Source organism: Solanum dulcamara, chromosome 3 (assembly GCF_947179165.1).
Source record: "Solanum dulcamara chromosome 3, daSolDulc1.2, whole genome shotgun sequence".
In the NCBI taxonomy this organism is placed as follows: domain Eukaryota; kingdom Viridiplantae; phylum Streptophyta; class Magnoliopsida; order Solanales; family Solanaceae; genus Solanum; species Solanum dulcamara.
In genome coordinates this window covers 5552116-5573068 of record NC_077239.1, presented here as the reverse complement: position 1 = coordinate 5573068, position 20953 = coordinate 5552116, and the positions used below count along the sequence as shown (strand labels likewise).

At 31.4% G+C, this 20953-nt stretch overlaps 3 protein-coding genes across 11 annotated transcripts; 2 read left to right on the top strand and 1 right to left on the bottom strand.

The window, feature by feature from the left end:
- The first annotated feature begins 2897 nt into the window (after positions 1-2897).
- Positions 2898-6797, top strand: LOC129881491 (CASP-like protein 5B2). The gene is made up of 3 exons (XM_055955686.1): positions 2898-3326; positions 5436-5568; positions 6290-6797. The coding sequence occupies exons 1-3, from the start codon at positions 3196-3198 to the stop codon at positions 6488-6490; spliced, it is 465 nt and encodes a 154-aa protein (XP_055811661.1). The 5' UTR covers positions 2898-3195; the 3' UTR covers positions 6491-6797.
- A 409-nt stretch (positions 6798-7206) lies between these two features.
- On the bottom strand, positions 7207-11039 carry LOC129882284 (mannose-1-phosphate guanylyltransferase 1-like). 6 transcript variants are annotated; one of them, XM_055956512.1, is made up of 6 exons: positions 10816-11039; positions 10180-10245; positions 8958-9088; positions 8460-8522; positions 8125-8364; positions 7207-8043 (listed from the first exon to the last, which is right to left on the bottom strand). In XM_055956512.1, the coding sequence occupies exons 3-6, from the start codon at positions 9066-9068 to the stop codon at positions 7372-7374; spliced, it is 1086 nt and encodes a 361-aa protein (XP_055812487.1). In that variant the 5' UTR covers positions 9069-9088; positions 10180-10245; positions 10816-11039; the 3' UTR covers positions 7207-7371. The 6 variants fall into 6 exon arrangements, with proteins under 6 accessions (XP_055812487.1, XP_055812488.1, XP_055812491.1 ...); XM_055956513.1 differs by having other exon boundaries at positions 10821-11039; XM_055956516.1 differs by having other exon boundaries at positions 10919-11039.
- Positions 11040-16233: 5194 nt separating this feature from the next.
- Positions 16234-20544, top strand: LOC129882283 (organelle RRM domain-containing protein 6, chloroplastic-like). Of its 4 annotated transcripts, none has more exons than XM_055956508.1 (4): positions 16234-16526; positions 16628-16681; positions 17204-17310; positions 20074-20544. In XM_055956508.1, the coding sequence occupies exons 1-4, from the start codon at positions 16298-16300 to the stop codon at positions 20158-20160; spliced, it is 477 nt and encodes a 158-aa protein (XP_055812483.1). In that variant the 5' UTR covers positions 16234-16297; the 3' UTR covers positions 20161-20544. The 4 variants fall into 4 exon arrangements, with proteins under 4 accessions (XP_055812483.1, XP_055812484.1, XP_055812481.1 ...); XM_055956509.1 differs by having other exon boundaries at positions 16235-16526; positions 16628-16672; XM_055956506.1 differs by having other exon boundaries at positions 16235-16526; positions 16604-16681.
- Positions 20545-20953: the final 409 nt, after the last annotated feature.

Sequence of the window (20953 nt, the reverse complement as noted above, 5' to 3'; positions counted from 1 at the left end):
AAAAAATATTGGGTTATTTTTTTTGATAACTAACCATTTTTATTAATCACCAAGAGATATTTACATAATTATAACAAACTACATCACAGTTTGTTATCCAACAAGAGAAAAAACTCAAACTAAGAACTTAAAGATACAACTAACTTCAGAAGAGAAGAAATTGTTGTAGTCGAGTATTAATCAACGAAGGAGCTCTCGAACTGCACATATATTTATTTCTTTAGTTATCTCTTCATAGTTTCTTCTTTTTTCTTCAAATGTCCTTTGATTTCTTTCCATCCATACTGCATAAGAGCACTCAGCATACATTAATTTGAAGAGCTGCGCATTGTGAGATTTGCCTTTAGTTTGTTTCAGAGTCCATTCCAAATGCATATCTCGTGTATCAGCTTGAAAGAGTGATTATTTAATCCAGGTAAGCAGTCTCTTCCAAATAGCTCTAGTAAATTCACATTAAGTAAAAAAATGATCTCTATTCTCCATATCTTGTTGACAGAGTTTGCATTGTTGGTTGACATCCATTCCCCAAGAGGTTAATCTATCTATAGTTGGGAGTTTGTTCTGCTGCATGATCCACATTGTAACAATAGCCTTTGGTCTTGCATTGTTGTTAAACATCATACTTTTCCAGGGAACTGTTGGTCTATTACCCAGCAAGTTCACATAAATGTTACCAATAGTTGGTGAATCTCTTTAAGTATGTATCCGTTCTAATATCACTCTACCAACAAGTATCTTCCTAACCATTCATGAAGCCTGTTGAGGTATAGGGTTTGGTTGGTTAATTGTTAAATTGATAATCCAATAAAGATTATATTAAAATTATTATTTTATTTTTAATTATATAACAGTGATTTTAATATTTTCTAAATTTTAGTATTACCTTCAATTGTAGGTAACACAAAGTAGTCTCTCTTTCTCTCTATTGCGGCACTTTTTTTCTTCTCGATGCAAACTAGTAGTATTACCTTCTAACTTCTCAATTTTAGATTTTGAAGAATCTAATCAAACACATAGTTTGTAAGATTATAGAATTTATTTCATTAGTCTAATAGTGTAATCACATTCAAAGATCATTTATAATTGTGTACCTGTTACACTGTCACAGAAGTCTGTTCCTTTTTGAAGAAGAAATCTTCACAAAAATTTTAATAAAAGGAAGAAAAGAAAGAAAAAAATATTTCTTTTTTCTTAAGACCGTCCTTTTATAATGGTAAAGGAATAAAGCTATTCACAAACATTCTGAATAGTTATGTCTCTTCTCTTATAAATTTTTTATCCAAAATATTAATTAAAAGAACTATAAAATTATTTTGTATATAAAGTAAAACTCTAATTGATTTAGAAGTGTTAAATATTATGAAATTAAATAATCAAATCTAAAGAAATTACAAATTAAATTAATTGTGATTTTTTAATTCAAAAGGACATGTGAGAAACAAAAAGAGAACTAATGTAAAAAATTTACCTAGATTTTAGGATTTAATAACATATTTTATAATTTTTCAACTTATTCTGCTATTAAACTTTTCCCCCCTGCTATTTTAACCTTAAAAGGTTATTCTAGAATAAAACTAATTTTAAAATATCTTAAATAATTTTCTGCTGTTGCATGCAAAAAATTGTCTTAAGAGTAAAGTTAGTTATTAGCAGATTTCTATCTCAAATAAACTAGTTGTTTTTTTATTTGGGTCAATAAAAGTTTAATTTTATTAAATAAATAAATAATAATTTAAAGAAAATAGTAAATGACAATTTATCTATTGCAGAGTGTTTTAATGATGGATAAAAAATTTAATCAATATTTTTATGACAGATTAATTAGCCTTGGATAACTATTCTATATTATTTTAATTTCTCTCTTACACTAATAAGACTACTCAATTGACTATTTCTAACCTAATTAAGAGCATTAAAGACATTCAAATACGCTCCAAGTAAAACTCTTATTTCTAGTTCGAGTTATTAAATAAGGATTAACACCTTAAATTCTTGTTAATTATCTTTTTCAATGTCAATTTTTTTCTTCTGAGCTCAAATCTAATATATTATAAACTAATACTTAACAAAATATAACTTCCACAAGACTCACACCTATTTATAACAGACCAACCCAAAACTTTCTAAGATTCTATAATGTGGACAGATCCAACAAGATAATAACAACAAAAGAAGAGTTAAAATTGGACACAAATAGCATAAAAGCAAAGTCCACGCAAGATTGTCTCCCATGAATGCCATCACAATGAGTACAAAACAGGTCGTTATATGTCAATTTTCATCGGCCTGCCATTAGCTCGTAGTGCCAAAAATAATCACATTACAATTTATTTCATTATAACTAATTTTATTATAATTTATTCCGTCATAATTAATTCTATATTCAAGTGAAACGATTCCAAAGGGTAAACCCCGTTAATTCAAATGAGCTATAATAAGCACTTAAAGCTTACCCGTTAATTCAAATGAGCTATAGCTTGAAATTTTCATTTTACCATTAATAATATGATTTCATAGCCATAAATATATTATAATATATGATATTTAACTACAACTTATAAAATTCTTTTATAAGGAGTGGAAAATTATTTTTACAATTTGTATCCAATTAAACAAATTCAAGTGATGAAATGAAATTGGACAAGTATAATAACTACTTCGCTTCAATTTATATGTTACGGTTTGAAGTTCAAGAATTAAATAATTCAATTTTTAATCATAAATTCAGATATAAAATTTTAAAAATTTAAAAATTATGTCAATAATATCAAGTAACAATAAATTAATAATTTTAAAAATATATAAAAAATTACATTTACAGAAAAACTCATCTGTATCTCGAAAAATTCAAAAGGTGTTACGTTACGCATTTTGGGAGGAGGGAGTAGAAAAAAAGAAAAGGGACATTATGAAGTGTACATTTTATTTGCCTTATTCAGCTCAACGGTTAACTTGTTGGGTTTTACTGTCTATGAAAGATTTGGTTTGTCATCTTCTTCTCCTTCTCGTCCAATCTTACATAGATACAGAGATCGATGATTAGGAATTTGCTCAGTTGAGGGTGCTGAAATGGGTAATAATACAGGGATCTAGGAATCTTAAGAGGACCCTTTTAGTTTTCTTGCAAAAAAAAGGGCCCTTTTTGGAGCATAAAAGGTGTAGAAATTTCACTTTTTTGGGGGGGGGAAGAAGAGGATGAAAGAGCTGGTGGGTAGTCCAGGAAGTGTGAGTGGATTGTCTTTAAGGCTTGGGCAATGTTTATTTGCAGTTGGGTCAATCGTAGTCATGGTTTCTGCTTCTGGGTTCTCTAATTACACTGCTTTTTGGTATGTTTTTTTTTCTCCTTTTTTGGATGAATTAATGCTTCCAATGTTAATTTGTATGTGTATTGCTGCTGCATCTTATCTATTATTACTATCTTTCTGTAATTGCTTCTTGTTTTTTTTTTTTGTATTTTTCTGTCTAGTAAGTTTTTCCCCTTTTGGTGACTTAATGACAGTAGCATTTGACTCTTGGTTCTGCTGGTTATTTTTAGGTCAATTGGGGTTTTGCTATAAATGGATTTGTGTTCAATTATGTGTCTACTTTAGGGTATGTTCGGTACGAAGGGAAATATTTTCTAGGAAAAAAAATTGGTTTCTTTTCGATATTATCGTAAAAGCATTTGTAATATGATAGAAGGTGGGGTCGGGGTGGGGTGGTGAAGATGATGAGGGCTATGGCGGTAGCGGTGAAGATGAAGTGTGATGGAGGGACGGGAGGATACAATCAATGTGGAATACCACTTGTTGAACTTGTTTAGAAGTTATTTTCCTTATTTTAAGTAACTTATTTTCCTAGTTAAAAGGTTTTCCAAATTTTTTGACCAACCGAACATGGAAATTCGGAAAACATTTTTCAGAAAATATTTTCCTCCATATCGAACTCACCCTTAGGCTAAGTAATTTCATTTTTGGAAACTTTAGCTGGTGTATGCTGCATAATTAAATCAATCTATCAATTGAACCAAAGGGTTTCTCAAATTATTTGTGATAAAAGTCAAAAACATTCTCCTTGTTCACATATAACTTATACTATGACAATAAATTAAGTTATGGAACAAAGTAGGATAGGCAAATGGGGAAAAACTAGTTGATTGTTCACCAGCTGGATTTCTGGCCTGCATTAGTTTTTTAGGTTTTCCACCCGGTGTTCAGTTCCCGCATTGGTGCCTGAATAAATTTGGATTCGCGCATTGCAGGGCCCAATCCTGGGGTGGGTGCTCCTAACATGATATTTTTCATTTATAGGGGCTCGAACCCTAGAGCTCTAGTTAAAGGTAGGGATCCCCCGACCATCTCATGACAACCCATGTTGGTTCTGGTTTGCATTAGCTAATTATGCTAATTAAGCACGGGGAAAAGTTATTGCAGTAGTAAAATTTTTTATCAAGTTGTGTAAAATGTCCATTTATTCTCAAAGGAGAGAGCTGAAAACAGATTTACAAAAAGAACTATTAAATCCTTTAACATGTTGTAGCCATTAACTTCAACCTTGTTATAAATCTTTTATGGCTTGCGTCTAATTTGTGATCTATGTGACAATATTATTTAAAGGAGGATTGTTTAACTTTGCTATCTTCTGATTATTGAAGTTTATAGTCAAAAATGTGCTTCTTCGTTATGGAAGAAGCCCAGTTAAGATGTGAGTTTACATTTCATGAACAATACTTGATAAGAGGCCTTCAAATATGATTCAAACACCTTCACATATGGTTCCATATGAGTGCTCCCTAGTTCTTGATTTTACAATTACATGAAGTCACCATCAACATATCTTAAGAAGTTCTATTTGCTTGACAAGCAGGGGCTACCACACCTTCGGTTCATTTCTGTTATGCACTTTCTCCTGGTTGATCTGAAAAGATCCACGTCTGTTATGTGAGGATTCATGTCTGGTAGTATCTAGCTGTCGGGTCAGTTAATAGAACTATGGGTGCAGATACTTTTGAACTCTTGGGCCAGTTTGGCTGAAAGCACTTGATCCTACCTATTTTAGATTCATACACTTAAATTCTTTGCACCTATTTTGATATTGCTCGGAAACTTTAAATGTGGAACAACGACTCAAAGAACAGATGATTTTGGCCTTTATTCTGGATTCATATCTAATGAACATTTACAACATGTCATTTTGAAATCTTCAATCTTTGAACATTTGGAGTTCCTTGTCAAATCAGTCTCCAAACTGAACTTTGTGTATTGATTGTTTTGTACCAGGTTTTGCAATTTCCTAAATATCTCTGTCATGGTTATTGTTACCAAGTTATTCAGTATGGTAGATCCTTCTAATGGCCATGGACCTCCTATTATAGGAGATCACTATGCCCATTTAGTTGATGTATCTTGCTTTGTCCCTTATCTTTCAAATCTTATAGAATATTCGATATCTTGCAGCTATTTAATTGCATCAATGGGGCTTCAAGTATTGTGGAGCTTTGGACTTGCATGTCTTGATGTGTATGCTTTGAGGATAAAACAGGATCTTCAAAATCCAGTCTTAGTGAGCCTTTTTGTTGTTGGAGACTGGGTATGTACTTCTCAGTTTACTTTCTCTTTCTGCCTTGTGCAATGTGTTTAAAGTGTTCAGCTGTGACATATACAGGCAGCTTTCCTTGCAAATTAATCTCCCTGATTTTTGTTTTGTCTCAATAAGCTAAATACTTGCATCCTTGTCACAACTTTTACTAAGTTGCTAAATGATTTGACCTCCCTTTGCATCAATAACAAGGCGCTCGCCTTTCTGTGCCCTTAGCTCTAGTTCATGCTAGAGACTTGAGAATACTGTTTCTTGCTCTCTTTAATGTCAGAGCTGAAATTTCAGTCGCAGTTCAGATTAGGGTGCCTTCGTACACTGAAAACAATTTATTATCCCTGTACTAGAGAACTAAAAGAACTACACATGAATTTTTGCCGTTCACTTGTAATTATCACAGATTGACCTGTCAATGGTGTTATGCAGCACATTCCCGTTTCACTAAACATGACATTTTTATACCTCGATGAAAGTCCTATTTACATGATTCCATAATGTTACCATGTCCTTGCCATTCAAAGGGATCCTCCCTTTTTTGTTACTAATCTTTTTCCTCTCAGTCTTCCCTTTTCCAAACATTAAATAAAGCCTGCTAGAGAGCAATATATTGTACAATGTTATGGCTACCATTCTAGAACCCTTGCCATGATATAATAATTTCCTTGACATTATGTGAATTGTAATTCGTGGTTAATTGTCTTAACTGTAATTACAGGTGACAGCAACGTTATCACTTGCAGCTGCATGCTCGTCAGCAGGGATTGCTGTTTTGTATTCAAAAGATTTACACTTTTGCAGTAGTTCATCGCATCTTCCATGTGGCAGATTTGAGCTCTCTGTTGTCTTTGCATTCATAACCTGGTTTCTTATAGCCATTTCTTCCCATGTGATGTTTTGGATCCTTGCCACAGTTTAACATTGGTTGCCCTCAGAAGATTATTTCAGTCATCTTGACCTCCACCCACCGGCCACGTGTATGTAACTTTATCTTCCTTAGCACAGTCATCGTAGAATTTCTTCAAAACTGATTGATTTCTTGGAAGATTTGGGGTTAACAATCGAACTCTATTGAGTTCCATTTCATTCGAGTGTAAATTATAGAGTTCAGCTACATTAAGGTTTACTGAGAATCTTGATGGTTTCAGTATATCCATGATCTGGCCATTTGAAAATCAAAAGTTTAATGGCATTCGACACTGCAAAAGCACGTTTGTACTTTTCCCAGTTTTACGTTTACGTTAAGGGTAGCTTTTCATTAACTGAGAAACTCATCGACTCGTGATCATAAGAAACAGTGCAACCCTATTAAATCAAGTACATAAATTGGACAAAGGCGAACCAAACTTGGGTTGGTCAAAATAGATTTCCTAATAAATGAGTGGTTCAATGAATTGAGCTAAAAACAAGTCATAATTCAACTCATTTATATGTTTCTTTATTTGTTCTTTTATAGTTTTTTAAGTACATAATAATTATTTTTTCTTTATTATGACTATAGAGAACATATCAATTAGAAAGAAAAAACAGTCTTTTTAAAAATATTTTGACAAGATTTAGAAGGATACACCATAGAAGTGAATCACCTCTATAGAATTCCAGCATGCAGCCAATGTGATTGACAAGTGCAAAACCTTGAACAGACCAGTGTTCTCAATTAGTTCAAAGATACAAGAGACTTCAGTTCTATAACTTGCACATTTCTGATGGATTGAATTGACAACATAACAAAGAACATTCTCTGGGAAAAAGATATTGCTTTAGTTTCCAGAAAGTACCACATCATACCATCAATTTTCCTCACATGACAATCTCTGGCTCCAGAATGCTGGATTTTATCTCTTTATGGGGTAGAACAACACCTCCGTTGCTGTAGACTTCGTCACCAATATGAACATCTTCTCCCAAGATTGACATGTTCTCTACCCTAGCCCACCGTCCAACAGTTGAGTGCCATCCAACAATGCTACTTGAGATGCAGGCATGGTTCTTAACTCGTACACCACGCATTATACTACAACGTGAAAGCCTAACTCCTGATTCAATAACACATCCAGGGCCAATAGCCACATCTGGGCCAATAAGACATCCATCTCCTATTACAGCACTCTCGTCTATTAATACATTTCCAAGAATATGGTGTCCAACAGCAAGATCAGGTGAGGAAATTTTCCGCAAGGAATCCAGGTATAGTCTCAAGCCTGTAATGTAATCCCTCGGCTGACCAATGTCCATCCAAAACCCGGGGAGGACCATGGCATGGAGCTTCTTCTCTGCTACAATGCTGGGGAAGACTTCCTTCTCAATTGAGGTGGGTCTCAACTGAATCCGATCCAAAACAGAAGGGTTCAACAAATAAATTCCAGCATTGATCTTGTTACCTACAAACACTTTTGGTTTTTCTACAAACTTTTCGACTCTCCCAGTCGCTTCTTCCATGACCACTACACCATATTTTGATGGTTCATCAACCTAACAAACAAAATACATTTGAACATTTGTTATCCTTTTATAATGCATACAGAAAAGTAAAAGAAGCAAGGAGTTTCCAACCTTTGTAACCATAATGGAAGCTTCCCCGCCGTGGGACTTGTGAAAATCAATCATTTCTTTCAATGGGTAGTCACATATAACATCACTATTGAGGACGAAAAAGGGTTCACCAGAGTCATCTCTCAATATATCACGAGCTAAAGCTAGTGGCCCTGCTGTGCCCAAAGGCTCTGTCTCTTGTGAGCAAGTGATCTTGATATCTAACTTTTTTTCAAACTCTTTCAGGAAGTTTTGCATTATCTAAAATGAAAAAGATAAATAAATTGACTAGTAAAGATTTGACGGTTATGTAAGAGCTAAATTTTATGTTAACAAACAATAAGGTCTAGATTTACCTTCGGCTGATAGTTAATTGCCAGAACTACTTCGGTCACTCCGATAGCTTTTAGTGCTTCAATCTGGTTAAAATTAGATTTGTAACAACACAGGCATAATACAGCTTCCATCAACAAAATATATGTAGTACTCTTTTACCAATGGAGGATGAATATGCGTTACTTTGATTCCCAAGTAGAAGGCATGCAAAACAAGAGAAGTATCTCATCCTGGCAACATACTAACTCAACTAGCAATGGAATCAATGTGTGCCATCCAAAGAATGGAAGAAGCAGGAAAATAACTGAACGATTTCGATTCAAAATGCTATCAAGATCAAATGGTTTATGGCTAAGAATTAAGATAACATTTGAGTTTAATAGGAAAAACAGGGTTTATTTTAGTCCAAATTGACGAGGAATGAGGCTATAGAATAAAAGTACTACAGAACACAGAAATAGCAGAAGATGTAGGAAGTTATGACCCATCATAAACAAATGGGAATGATAGAATGAAACCTGATGAAGTATCATGAGCTTGTTAGCAAAGTCAACTAGGGGCTTTGGCACGCTGAGGGTCAGTGGCCTCAGCCTTGTTCCAAAACCTCCTACAAGGATGAGTGCCTTCATAATGAAAACCAAAAGGCTGTCTGCACCAGAAAACAAAATATCAAGAAATAACCGCTGCATCATAATGAATTGTAATAAAAGGACTAAAACGATGTGAGATGAAAAAATTCTCCAGATTGTGAGGACATTCAATCAAAAGGATAGAAAAGATTAAAAACTTGACAGTAACATTCCTTGATCTAGCGCAAGAACATGGGTAAAAGTTGGATTATGGCTTTCAGAGGAACATTAATGGAACTTGACAGAGTGTAAGAAGATAAGTAAAACAAAGGTATATACCATGCAAACTAAGAGGAGAATTGCAGCTTCAGAAAGTGGCAATGGAGCAGTATAGAAATCGGAAAACCACATATATGAAAACGAATCCCGGAGTTTTGTAGGTCATTAAGTAATTGTCTCCTGTAAAAGATTAGGATGGGTATGTACTACGTACCCAATCAGAGCATGCTCAACTTTTAGTGAGTCTTTTAACTGTATGTTTAAGGACTCATGGAAAGCAGCAAATAATTGCACTTCGGTGCACAAAGCATCTCACATTAGCAAGGGCAGGGAATGGCCGCACCCCGGGGGGTGATATCCATTCTCATGGAAACGTCTGAGAAAAATGAAGTGGGTATGTAAACATAGGTTGGGCAAACTATGGAGTTGTCCAAAACATGTGGTTATTCCTACACACAATACATTTAGAGTATGAGTGTGGTTTGATGATCAATTTTCATATATGTGATTAAATTGTTGCTTCACATAAGAAGACTAAAGCTAAGTTGCTTGACCTGTTATCCAAATCTAATGCGATATCTACTATGACAGACAAATAGATAAAGCTCCAAACTTTTTCCATCACTATGCAGTTTTTGGCACTTTATTCCTAAGCACATAGCTCTAATGCCACTTTCTCTATTTAACTTCCCATTCATATCCACAATGACATGCTTCCTTTTACAACCTAACTAAGATGCTCAACCATGTGACTGTTAACCCTTTTTTCTAAAATTAGGGTGGCAATTGACACCAAAACCACATAAAGGAGGGGGCAACAACAACAACAACATACCCAATGTAAGTCCCACAAAATGGAGTCTGGGGAGGCTAGAGTTTACGCAAACCTTACCTCTACCTCAAAGGTGAGTTAGAAAGGCTTTTTTCGATAGACCCCCGGCTCAAGACAAAAAGTAGTCTAGAAAAAGACATAATGTAAGTACAAGAGATAATAGATAGTAATAAAAACAACGGATAGTAAGATAAAGGAAGATAGATGGTCATAAAATAATCCAACTATGACAAGCCATCTAAAAATTGACTGAGTGATATGGATACTAAGGACTCATAAAGCCATCCCCCACTTATATATATGGGATTGAAACATAATTGATTGTTTGATACCAAAATTTCATTGATGTGTTTTCTAGAAAGTTGCCTATTTAATTTGAGGTCCAATTGAGTCTTTTGCTGAATGACTAACTAAAAGTTTCAGCAAATGCATTGTTTAAATATAATGAATAAATGCTGCTTCAGCTAGTAGGAAGCAAATAATGTAAGCAATTAGCAAAACTATAAGGTTTAAATCATTGTTTTAGTCACAAATCAAGGGAAACATTTATTCATAACAAGACCTTAAAGCAGAAGTATTAATCATCTGGGTAATGGGATAGATTACAACAACAACATATCCAGTGAATAGATTACAACAACAACATATCCAGTTAAATCCACAAAGTGATCTGGAGAGTTTAAAGTGTACACATACCTTACCTAAATGACGGCAGAGAGGTTGTTCCCGCAAGACCGTCCATTCAAAATACTTGAACTCGAGACTTTTATTAAGAATGAAAAGAGTACTTATAGCTTACCGTAAAAGTGGTGACGGAGAAAACAACCGGTTGATCGGAGACTGAGAAGGTCACAGAGATGACCCCTATTTTTCTTCTTTCTTTTCACTATTTTTTACGTGCTTTTATAGCGGAATCACGGCATCTTTTCTGGTTGTACTTTTTTGTTTTTGTTTTTTAGGTAAATGTTTCCTTTTGTACTTTTTTTTTTTTTTTTTTTTTAAGCTTTCTTCCATATTTATATTAAAATCTAATTAAATTTAAATTTGTGTTAAAAAATTTCACATTTGAGAGTTAAATGCTTTCTAACAAAAAAATATAAATATTTGTTTAAAATTTATTGTTTCTTCCTTAAAATTACTAGTATAATTTATAATAATTTTTATATAATTTTTAAATGTGTTATTTTTTAAAAAAAAATAAGAGTTCTATATTTGAATTTTTAATTAAAATTAAGAAATTCAATCCTAAAAACACGAACTATAAATATTACTCGAGTATTAGTTTCGGACTTATATAGACCGCTAACTTAGTTAAATATTTATTAAGTTAATAGTTTTATTGTTTAAAACTCAAACCAGGGGATTGATCCCAAAAATAAGAGTTTGGGATCGATAAGAACTTACTCACATTCAATTTACATTAAACTATACTAATTTACTATTATTAAGTTTTTAAATCAAGGTAAGGATATACATTGTAATTAATTATAATTTGATGATAAAAGTGTATGTATAAACGTGTCATGTATCATTAAGTTGAGGTAAATATATGATGCGGAAAGGTTTTATTGATAAAAGGAAAAATGATCAAAAATACATTTTAACTATTTGAAATGAATAAAAATGTCTTCTGTTTATAGTTTAGTCCAAAATTTTGTCAATACTTTAGTCCAAAAATACTGTTATTGTTATTTAATAGGTCAAAAATGCCCTTATTATTACAAATGGGTCAAAAATGTCCTTTTCTGAATAAATATATGTTTTTTTGACAAAAAACAAATCTTGCTCATATAAAAATATTACTTTTAAGAAACTCTATTCTTGTTTTCTTTATTGTTAAACCACTTTAAGCAATAAAATGTAGGAAATTATTTTATTCTTTGTAATCTCATTTTATCAATTAAAAAGAAATAATTTCATGTACGATATGTTTTAACGGATAATATATGTCATATATATAAGATATTAATAAATCTATTATTAATTTTTATTCAAATAATGATAAAAAATAATTATAATAAAATAAGAATTTTTTTAAATTTTTAATTTTTTTTAATTGAAGTGTAGAATAAATACTTATTAATAAAAGAAATATTATTAGGAAAAAATGTGTTCAAAAAGAAAATAAATAAAATATTTATTTGAAAAAGTGCATTTTTGACCCATTAAATAACAATAAGGACATTTCTAGACCAAAATATTGACGGCAAGAGTATTTTTTGATCAAACTATAAACGAAAGACATTTTTGTTCATTTCAAATAGTTTAAAGACATTTTTTTACCATTTTTCCTTGATAAAATAATGAGTTCACCAAATCGTTTTCTTCGTTAAATCTTTAACAAGTGTATGTACAAAGTCAGACTTATGTTTGCACCAATTTTTTTTAGATGAATTAATTTAAAAGTTTAGTGAGTATTCTTGATTCTCTGTATCCATTTTATGTTGTTGCTATTGTAACTTGATGGAATTTCTCATTTTCGAATGAACAAAAAACTAATTAAACTTGTCTAATATTGAAATGAAAATCAAAGGCTGTCTACAAACAGGTATAACATAAGTCTCATTTTACAAGTTTCTTTGTAGATACTCTCTCCATCCCATTCTCATATTAGATTTGCACTTTCTATTTTACACGATAATTAAGAAATTATTAACAGATTGATTATCTTTATTATTTTGCTCTATGTTCATATCAATTCAATATACATAGAGTATAGAAATAGTTAGTATTGGAAATTGTTCACATTCAAAAGGTTATATTAATTGCAGGGGTAAAATAAAAAAAAACAATTAAATCTTAATTTAATAAATAATCAAATAATATGGAACAAACATTTTTAATAAGATGTCCATTTAATATGGAACGGAGGGAGCAGTGGGTATGAATTCAATGCAAAGGGAGTAATGATATGCCCCAATTATAAAGTGATAGAAGACGGAAATTGACTACTTTTAGATCGTTCGAAGGGGAAGGAGAATGTTTTTTCATGCCTTTCACCTTCAGGATCTTAAAAATTAATCAATTCTATGATCAATCACCATACAATTGGGGCATTCATTATTCTCTTTAATATTGAATTTGATCTAACAACACACACGAAGAAATAATATAACATTGATGTAAGAAATGAGAAAAAAAACAAATTTATTTACAGGCAAAGGGAAAAATGATATGTCCCAATATAGAATGATACAAAGACGAAAATTGACTATTCTTTGAAGGTGAGGGACGGTGATTTTTTTTCATGTCCTTCACCATCTCAACTGATTAGTCATTTCTGTCTTTAATTATTGTGAAACGGGGATATTTATTTTGCGTTTCATATTAAATTTGATCTAACAACACTCACTAAAAAATGATATAAGATTGATGAAAAAATGAGAAAGAAATGATCTTTATTTATAGGCAAAATTTTCAACAAAATCAAAATTATTTTTAATTTGGATTTACTTGAATTAAATTAGCTACCAAGTTAAAATAGCTACAAATCTCAAAATATTTAATCTTGAGATAATTTATTTCCAATTAAATAAGCCTTTATAATACTAAAATCCTCATTTGAAATGTTCTGGATCCTTCGAGATTTTGTGTACTTGCCATTTTTTTTAAAGTATTTTTTGGTATATTGATTAGTTCTTTTCTTTACTGCTCCAATATAATTTTGTAAATATAATGAATTTTGAGTGCTTTATAAATATCCCAAATGACGATACTATTGATAGTGTCAAGAGGGGTAAAAATGCACATAACTACTCTCCCCTTCACCAGTATTCTAATTTTTTTTTACTTTACCTTAAGAAAAGATATTTTTTTTAAAAAAACATTGACCTTATATTAATTACTTATTCTCCAAATTATTAATTAGACTTAAAATTATACATTAATTAATATAAATATTGTGATAAAATATTCATATTTATTATTATATTTTAAGAGATGTGCAAAGTTCAAAATAAATAAGTATAAATGAATGAAAAAAATATTTTTTTTATTACTCGACTAGACATTAGAGCCCGTGCAAGTACGGGCCTAATGTATGCTACGTCATCTGACTCAATTTATGTGGCATAGATAAAATTAGGAGAGTTAAACAAAGTTTATATGATTTTTAAATATTTTAAGTTGTTAATTATTGTACTTTATAATATTATTGATGTAATTTTAAAATAATATATATTACTCCCTTTGTTCTAATTATATGGAGAAAAAAACTATCAAAACTTAAATACTTTATATCAAACCAGTTAACTCGTTAAACATGTGTTTTATATGCGGAAAAGTTATATATTTGTACTATTAGAAATAATTTAATTTATTATATCTTCATTATATTTTCGATCCGAATATATAGTTCCCATTATACAAGGGACAATGCAGATGATATAAGAGAAATGAATACATGATATTCATTAGATAGGAGAGAAATACAGTGAAAGAGTCCCATGTCTTTCTTTGTTTTTTTTGTATTTTTGTATACACTCAGACTATATTTGTTGATATAGTTTAAATGCGTGCATGAATATAAGAGCAATAAAATGAATGAATACAATCTCTTGTATTGTTGTTTGTATCTGTGTATATATATAAATTGTATTCCTCGATATAACTTAAATAAATATATGCATACAATAAATACAGTCGTCTGATATCTCAAAAAATATAAAAATACATAGAAAGATGAAAATATGAAATACAGAAAGAGGTGAAAATACAGAATATAAAGAAAGATAGGTAGATAAAGAGAAAGAGAGTAAGGGAGAGAGAGTGAGACATAAGTGATATAGGGAGAAAGAGAAAAGCAGAGGAAGCGAAGCGAGCGAGATTGAGAAGAAATTCGAGAGATTATTATTTTCTGCCTAACAACTCAAACAATAGTCATAAATAATAAATACGAGAGGGAGAAAGAGAAAGAAAAATGGAGAGAGGCGTGCGAGACCGAGGAGAAAGGCGAGAGATTTCTTTCTCCCCGCCTAACATCTCAAACGGTATGCCCAAATTTTAGCTATTGAAATTTAATTTTGCTTAATAGCTAGTCGTTTCTGATTTTTTCTTTTTTGAAAATTGGGTTGATATGTCTTGCTTTTTTTTTTTTTTTTTTATCTCAATTCATTTTATCTAAAAATTGAATTAATAATCCACATATTTTATCTTATTTCAATTTAACTTGCGTCAGTCCAAATAATATTTAACCAATTTTAATATGTGTTTCAGTTATGTATGACAAGCGCAAATATATATATGAAAAAATTGAAAGAACTCTAAATGAGTTTGTTAGATTTATTATTATATTAATAAATTAATCATTGAGACTTGTTTTTCATAATACATGAAATTTATGCTTTAAATTTGAGCTTATTTGACTTATATTTTGATGTTGAAATTTGAAAAATATTATTATTATTTTTTGACAAACTTTAAGACTCACATGCATGAAATTTCAGGTCATTTTTACATATAGTTCAGTCATATATGCATGAGTAAAGTACAATTTTTTGAAGTATTAAATGAGTTTATTAGATTTATTGTATTTTTGATAAATTGATAATTGTGTTTTATTCTTTATTATACATGAAACTTATATTTCAATTTTAAACTTGTGTAGAGTATATTCAAGTGTTGAATTATTGAAATTAAAAAAATAAGTTACTATTTTACATATATTTTAGATATTATGACTAAAGTGCAAGTCTACATGAAAAAAATTTTAATCAATTTTCACACGCACCTTAAAAAAAAAAAAAATGTCCAAACTCTAATATTTGACTTCTACAATACCAAACTTTTAAACGCGAATGTCTTTCAAATGCGGCTATTTAACCTTTTGCCCATAACAAATAATTCCTCACTCCTTGTTTATCTAGCTCACTCTTTTTTAGTTAATTTAAAAAAAAATGTATTTTTATATTAAATAATAATTTGATTTTAAAATATTAATAAAATAATTTATAGTCACATAAATATCTATCAATTATTTTATGCTATAAATTTTAATTTTTTTTCTTTTTTAAATATTATATCAAATCAAATTAATTCATATAAAATAAGAAAGAGGGAGTAATGACGATAATCTGACCCATCATTCTTCTGTGACCTGACCCGAACCCGAACCGAAGACTGCTCGAAAATCTGGGCGCACAAGGCACGAGCCATTATCCAGTTTCATTATTCAGAAAAAATGGCGGCCATAGTAATGGCGGCAGCGTACCCTGGCGCTGCTCTGTATGCAAAGTCACAGTTACCATTGTCATCTTCTTCCATTAGAAAAGATTTAAAGCATCTTCTTCCTACTCAATCACTAATAATTATTCGTTATCCCCAAATTATATCAGCTTGTTATTCTCAGCCTTCTTCTTCCCCAGGAACTCCGTTCAATTTCAAACCCTCAACTAAGCTTTTTGTTAGCGGTCAGCTTCTTTTAATTTTTCATTCCTATTTTTTGCGATTTTTTCTAATTTTTGTTGATATTAATTTCATTTTGTAGGACTTTCATTTCGTACAACTGAAGAAAGCTTAAGAAGTGCTTTCAATAACTTCGGGGAGCTCGTTGAAGGTTTAAAAGGAAAAATATCCATTCATTTTTTATAGCGTTCGGTCATAGATTTTGAAAATTTATCTTTAAATATCGGTTTGGGCATGAAATTTAATTAGATTTTGGATATATGATATTCAAATATTTTCAAGTTTCCAAAAACTGTCTCAGATCAGTTTTTGGACGTCCACTCACGAAACTCCAATTTTTTTTTCTAATAAAATGTACATCCAAACACAAGTTCAAAACTCAAATTTTCAAGTTTCAACTTCAAAATGTATAGCAAGCCGGAACTTCAATACTACGTACTTAACACTCATGACTCATTGTATGGGAAATTATGTTTGTTGTTGCTGTTTTGTTGTACTTTATCCCGTGAGTATTAGCCAAAATGGGCACTCATATGACAAATGTTATGATAATTGTTGTTGTTGTTTGTAAATTTAACCAGAACTGAACACTCACACAATTAAGTAAAAGTTGCAGCTTGCTTATGGATGGTTAATTTGTTAAGAATTTCTAAAGAACATGTATGTATCTTTAATTTTGCAGTCAATTTGATGATGGACAAAATTGCCAATAGACCAAGAGGATTTGCTTTCATTCGTTATGCTACGGAGGAAGAATCACAGAAAGCAATTGAGGGAATGCATGGCAAGGTAATATTGTGTCAAATTAGCATTGATTCATGCCTAAATAGAATCTAACTCAGCCATATCCTTCATTCTGGATTATATTGTTTACTGAAAAACCTATTGATATATAACATGGAATCCTTTTCAAGTCATGAAATGAGCCTCATTAACAGAACATGGGACGCCAAATAAGGAGGACCTGAATGAAAGACTCATATAAAACAAACTAATGCTTTATTCAGTCTTGTTAAAGGAGCGCTTAAAGCGTATGCCCTGAAACGAGGTTCAAAACATGTTGAGAGCTTCGCCTCGCCTAATTTGCACTTTAATGCGTCATTATGGCTCTAAGACAAACTTTTCCTTGCGAACAAGCGTTTTTTGAAGAGGCGATACTAAACAATTGGTATTTCACTTTATCGTAAAGAAAAAAATTCAATTTCTTTGTCCATATATTTGTTACTAGTTCTTGAACACGTGCATTGCACATGTATTCTATGCTAATTAGTACAAATTTTGTAAAATAATAGAAAAAAGAATGAAGAGATTGAGCATTTGAAAAGATGATCAAACAAAATAAGTCACATAATATTAAAAAAAGTCCAAAGATTGAAAACGCAAGCAATGAACAACAAAGAGCAAAAGAGAACAAAAATTATCAAGAGCAAAACAAAGGTCTACACAACTTAAACAAAGTTGGTTATATGTACTTAATTTAAAGGGAAGTTAATTGAAGAAACTAATATAAAAAGCATATACTTTTGTAGCAGAAAGTGCTAAGAATACACTGAACGTTGACTATTTTGAAGAAGAAAACATATAATAATTTGACAATAGACTAAAGGCTAAAGCTATTGATCTGATAGAAGATAAAAGGATATGAAAAGTTCTTTTAACTGATGGAAGCTAAAAAGAAGTAGAAAATAACATTAATTAAAAAAAGGGGACAAATCGATGGAAGCTATGCATTGTATTTGCCTTCTTGTAGTTAATATGGTGAACAAAGCATTTAGCCGTTTTGTTTTTGTTAGTGAATTTACTAACATATGGTAATAACAAAAGAAATTAGTAATGTCATAACTAAAGAATAAAAGTGCAACTCTTGGAATTCAAATTATATTATTGTATAATTAAAATATTAGTATTTAATTAGATATTTAATCATTTTAATCAAGAGGAAGGGCAAAATGGTAATCCAACTTTTCACTTTGAAGCTTCCCACTTTTAATTTTTATATATATATATATATATATATATATATATGATGATGATGATGATGATGATTCATGGTTATAAATATTTTGTGCCTTTTTTCATTGAAGCCCACACTTTATTTGTGTTTTGCCCTTAAGGCCCTGGAGGACCTTGGAGCTTTTTTTTTTTTTTTTGCTTTTGATAACATTGGCTTTATTGTCTAGCAGCACCTTCTCTTTCTTTGTGAACATACTAAAGTTTCAGTAAAACTAAGTATTTAGTAAATTTGTGGAAAGCATTTGTTGTTTCTCTCTTTTGTCTACTTCTTTTAGTCTTTTTACTTTTCTGTAAGGTGAGTGCATTTTTCTGCAGTTTCCAGTTAAACAAGTTCGGTTTTACTTTATTATGTGGTCTTAATAAAGATTTTATGAAGCGTTTTGCTTGACACACAAAATACAATCAATCCCATCCTTGTAATTGTTAAAAGTAACAAATACTTGTTGTAGAAAGCCTTTATCACAAACTTCTTCAAAATGTAAAACCTTTCTAAATATAACTGATAAGAAAAATAGAAACACCCCCTTCTAAGTATGCTGCATCTTAAAAGTGACTTATGGCCTTGAAACAGTCTACAACTTTACGCAAATCCTTTTTCGCTGATTTTTCATATAACCTGATTCATTTAGTATTTGCACAAGGGAATGAATGATGAGACACAAGCATAGATTAAAACCTCGATGCATAGTCCTCCCTCCCCCGCCTCTCCCTTCCTGCTTTTGTCCAGAAAAATCAATCTATGTGCATACCAGATGAAGTCCATATGTATTCTTACATATTTTGGGGTCGAAGATAAATGTCCAATGGATATATACCGTAAACAAAAAAGTAAAGTTGATGACTTTACATGTCAAGTTGGTGCGTGAAAAATTCACACATTGGATACAGGTCTGGGTGTGGGTTTAGACAATTTCATCTGGCTTCCTGTAATTTATTGTACTGACTAATGATGGTGTTAGATAAATTATTCATATAGTCGACCCCTATTTGTTTGGACTGAGGCATAGTAATGGTTGTGTATGGAAGACCAGCTACTGGTCATCAGTGAAGCAAGTCATTTTTTTGTGATATGATGCTGTATGTATGTATGATACGTAATTTTCAATAAATAGTGTGATTTGCATGACGATATGTTGTATTTAAATCAAAATAAGTTCTTCATACGTCTGCATAGGGAAATAGAGTTACTTTTCTATCATTATTTGAAGAAAATGTCCATTTTTTGGAGTATGGATAAACTCTGTACTAGCCAACTGTACTAATCCAATTAAGTGTGAAGTTACTTTCTGCTTCTTGTATGTGCTACCTCAACTTTCCTTCTCAAATTCATCTCGTGCCATCTCCATACATAAATATGAATGCGTAGTAATACCATAATAACAAATGCATTTTCATTACATTTTGCGAAAAACAAAATGGAAAATGCTAAACACTCTTCTATCCTCATTTGCAATATGCTATCTGGTAATTATCTCTGTCATTGTTACTTCATGGAGTTCTTGTTTGTCGAGTATAATTCTAACAAACTGCCCTTCTCAGTTTCTGGATGGCAGGGTAATTTTTGTAGAAGTCGCTAAGCCTAGATCTGAACTTCGTCGAGGGCCTAATCACAACAGCAGACAATGATGTAGACATGCATCCCTAATCAAGGCTTATCTCTGAGGTTGGTAAGAACACTCTTGTGAAGGAGAAAAACAAAAGAGATTCAATAGTGGACACGGACGCGCTTCATTCACCCATAAATCAATCATCGTGCATCTCTACGTTTATCAGAATATATGTCACCAGTTTCTGCCCAATTTACTGTACAGAGGGATGAAGATTGCGTAATCTATACTCATATTGGCAAAACTGTGATCATTATTGGATTTCTAATCCTTTCTCAGGCAATTGTGCAATTACTAATATATGGTAGAACATTTTTCTTAATTTTCGTATCTATTCGTGTAGATCTTTTGTATCGTAAATGCTGATGAAACGGCCCCTTGCTTATTTTCAGCTACTTATCAATCTTCCCTGCCTCAACAGTAAAAAGGTGTTTTATATTACCTTATAATTTGTGTGGTGGAAATGGCATTTTTGTGAGGAAGAGTTTGTGCTAGTGACTAAAATGTTAAATAGCTACATCCTACAGATTTCCTTGAAATAGCTGTGTTTAATTTAGTACTCCTGATATTTTGCACATTTTCATGTAAAACACTAATCCTTCTTCTTTTTTGTAGTAGTACTGCAGTAGTATTTGATAAAAGTGGACCTGCTGTTAGTGGCAGAGCCACGATTTTCACTACGGGAGTTTAAAATATAATGAAGTAAACACACGGAAAAGTCGACTATATATACCCAAAAGATTAGTTAAACCATACCAGGCATTTTTTAATTGTCTTGTGGCTTTGAATAAATTTCACACCTAATATAGAGC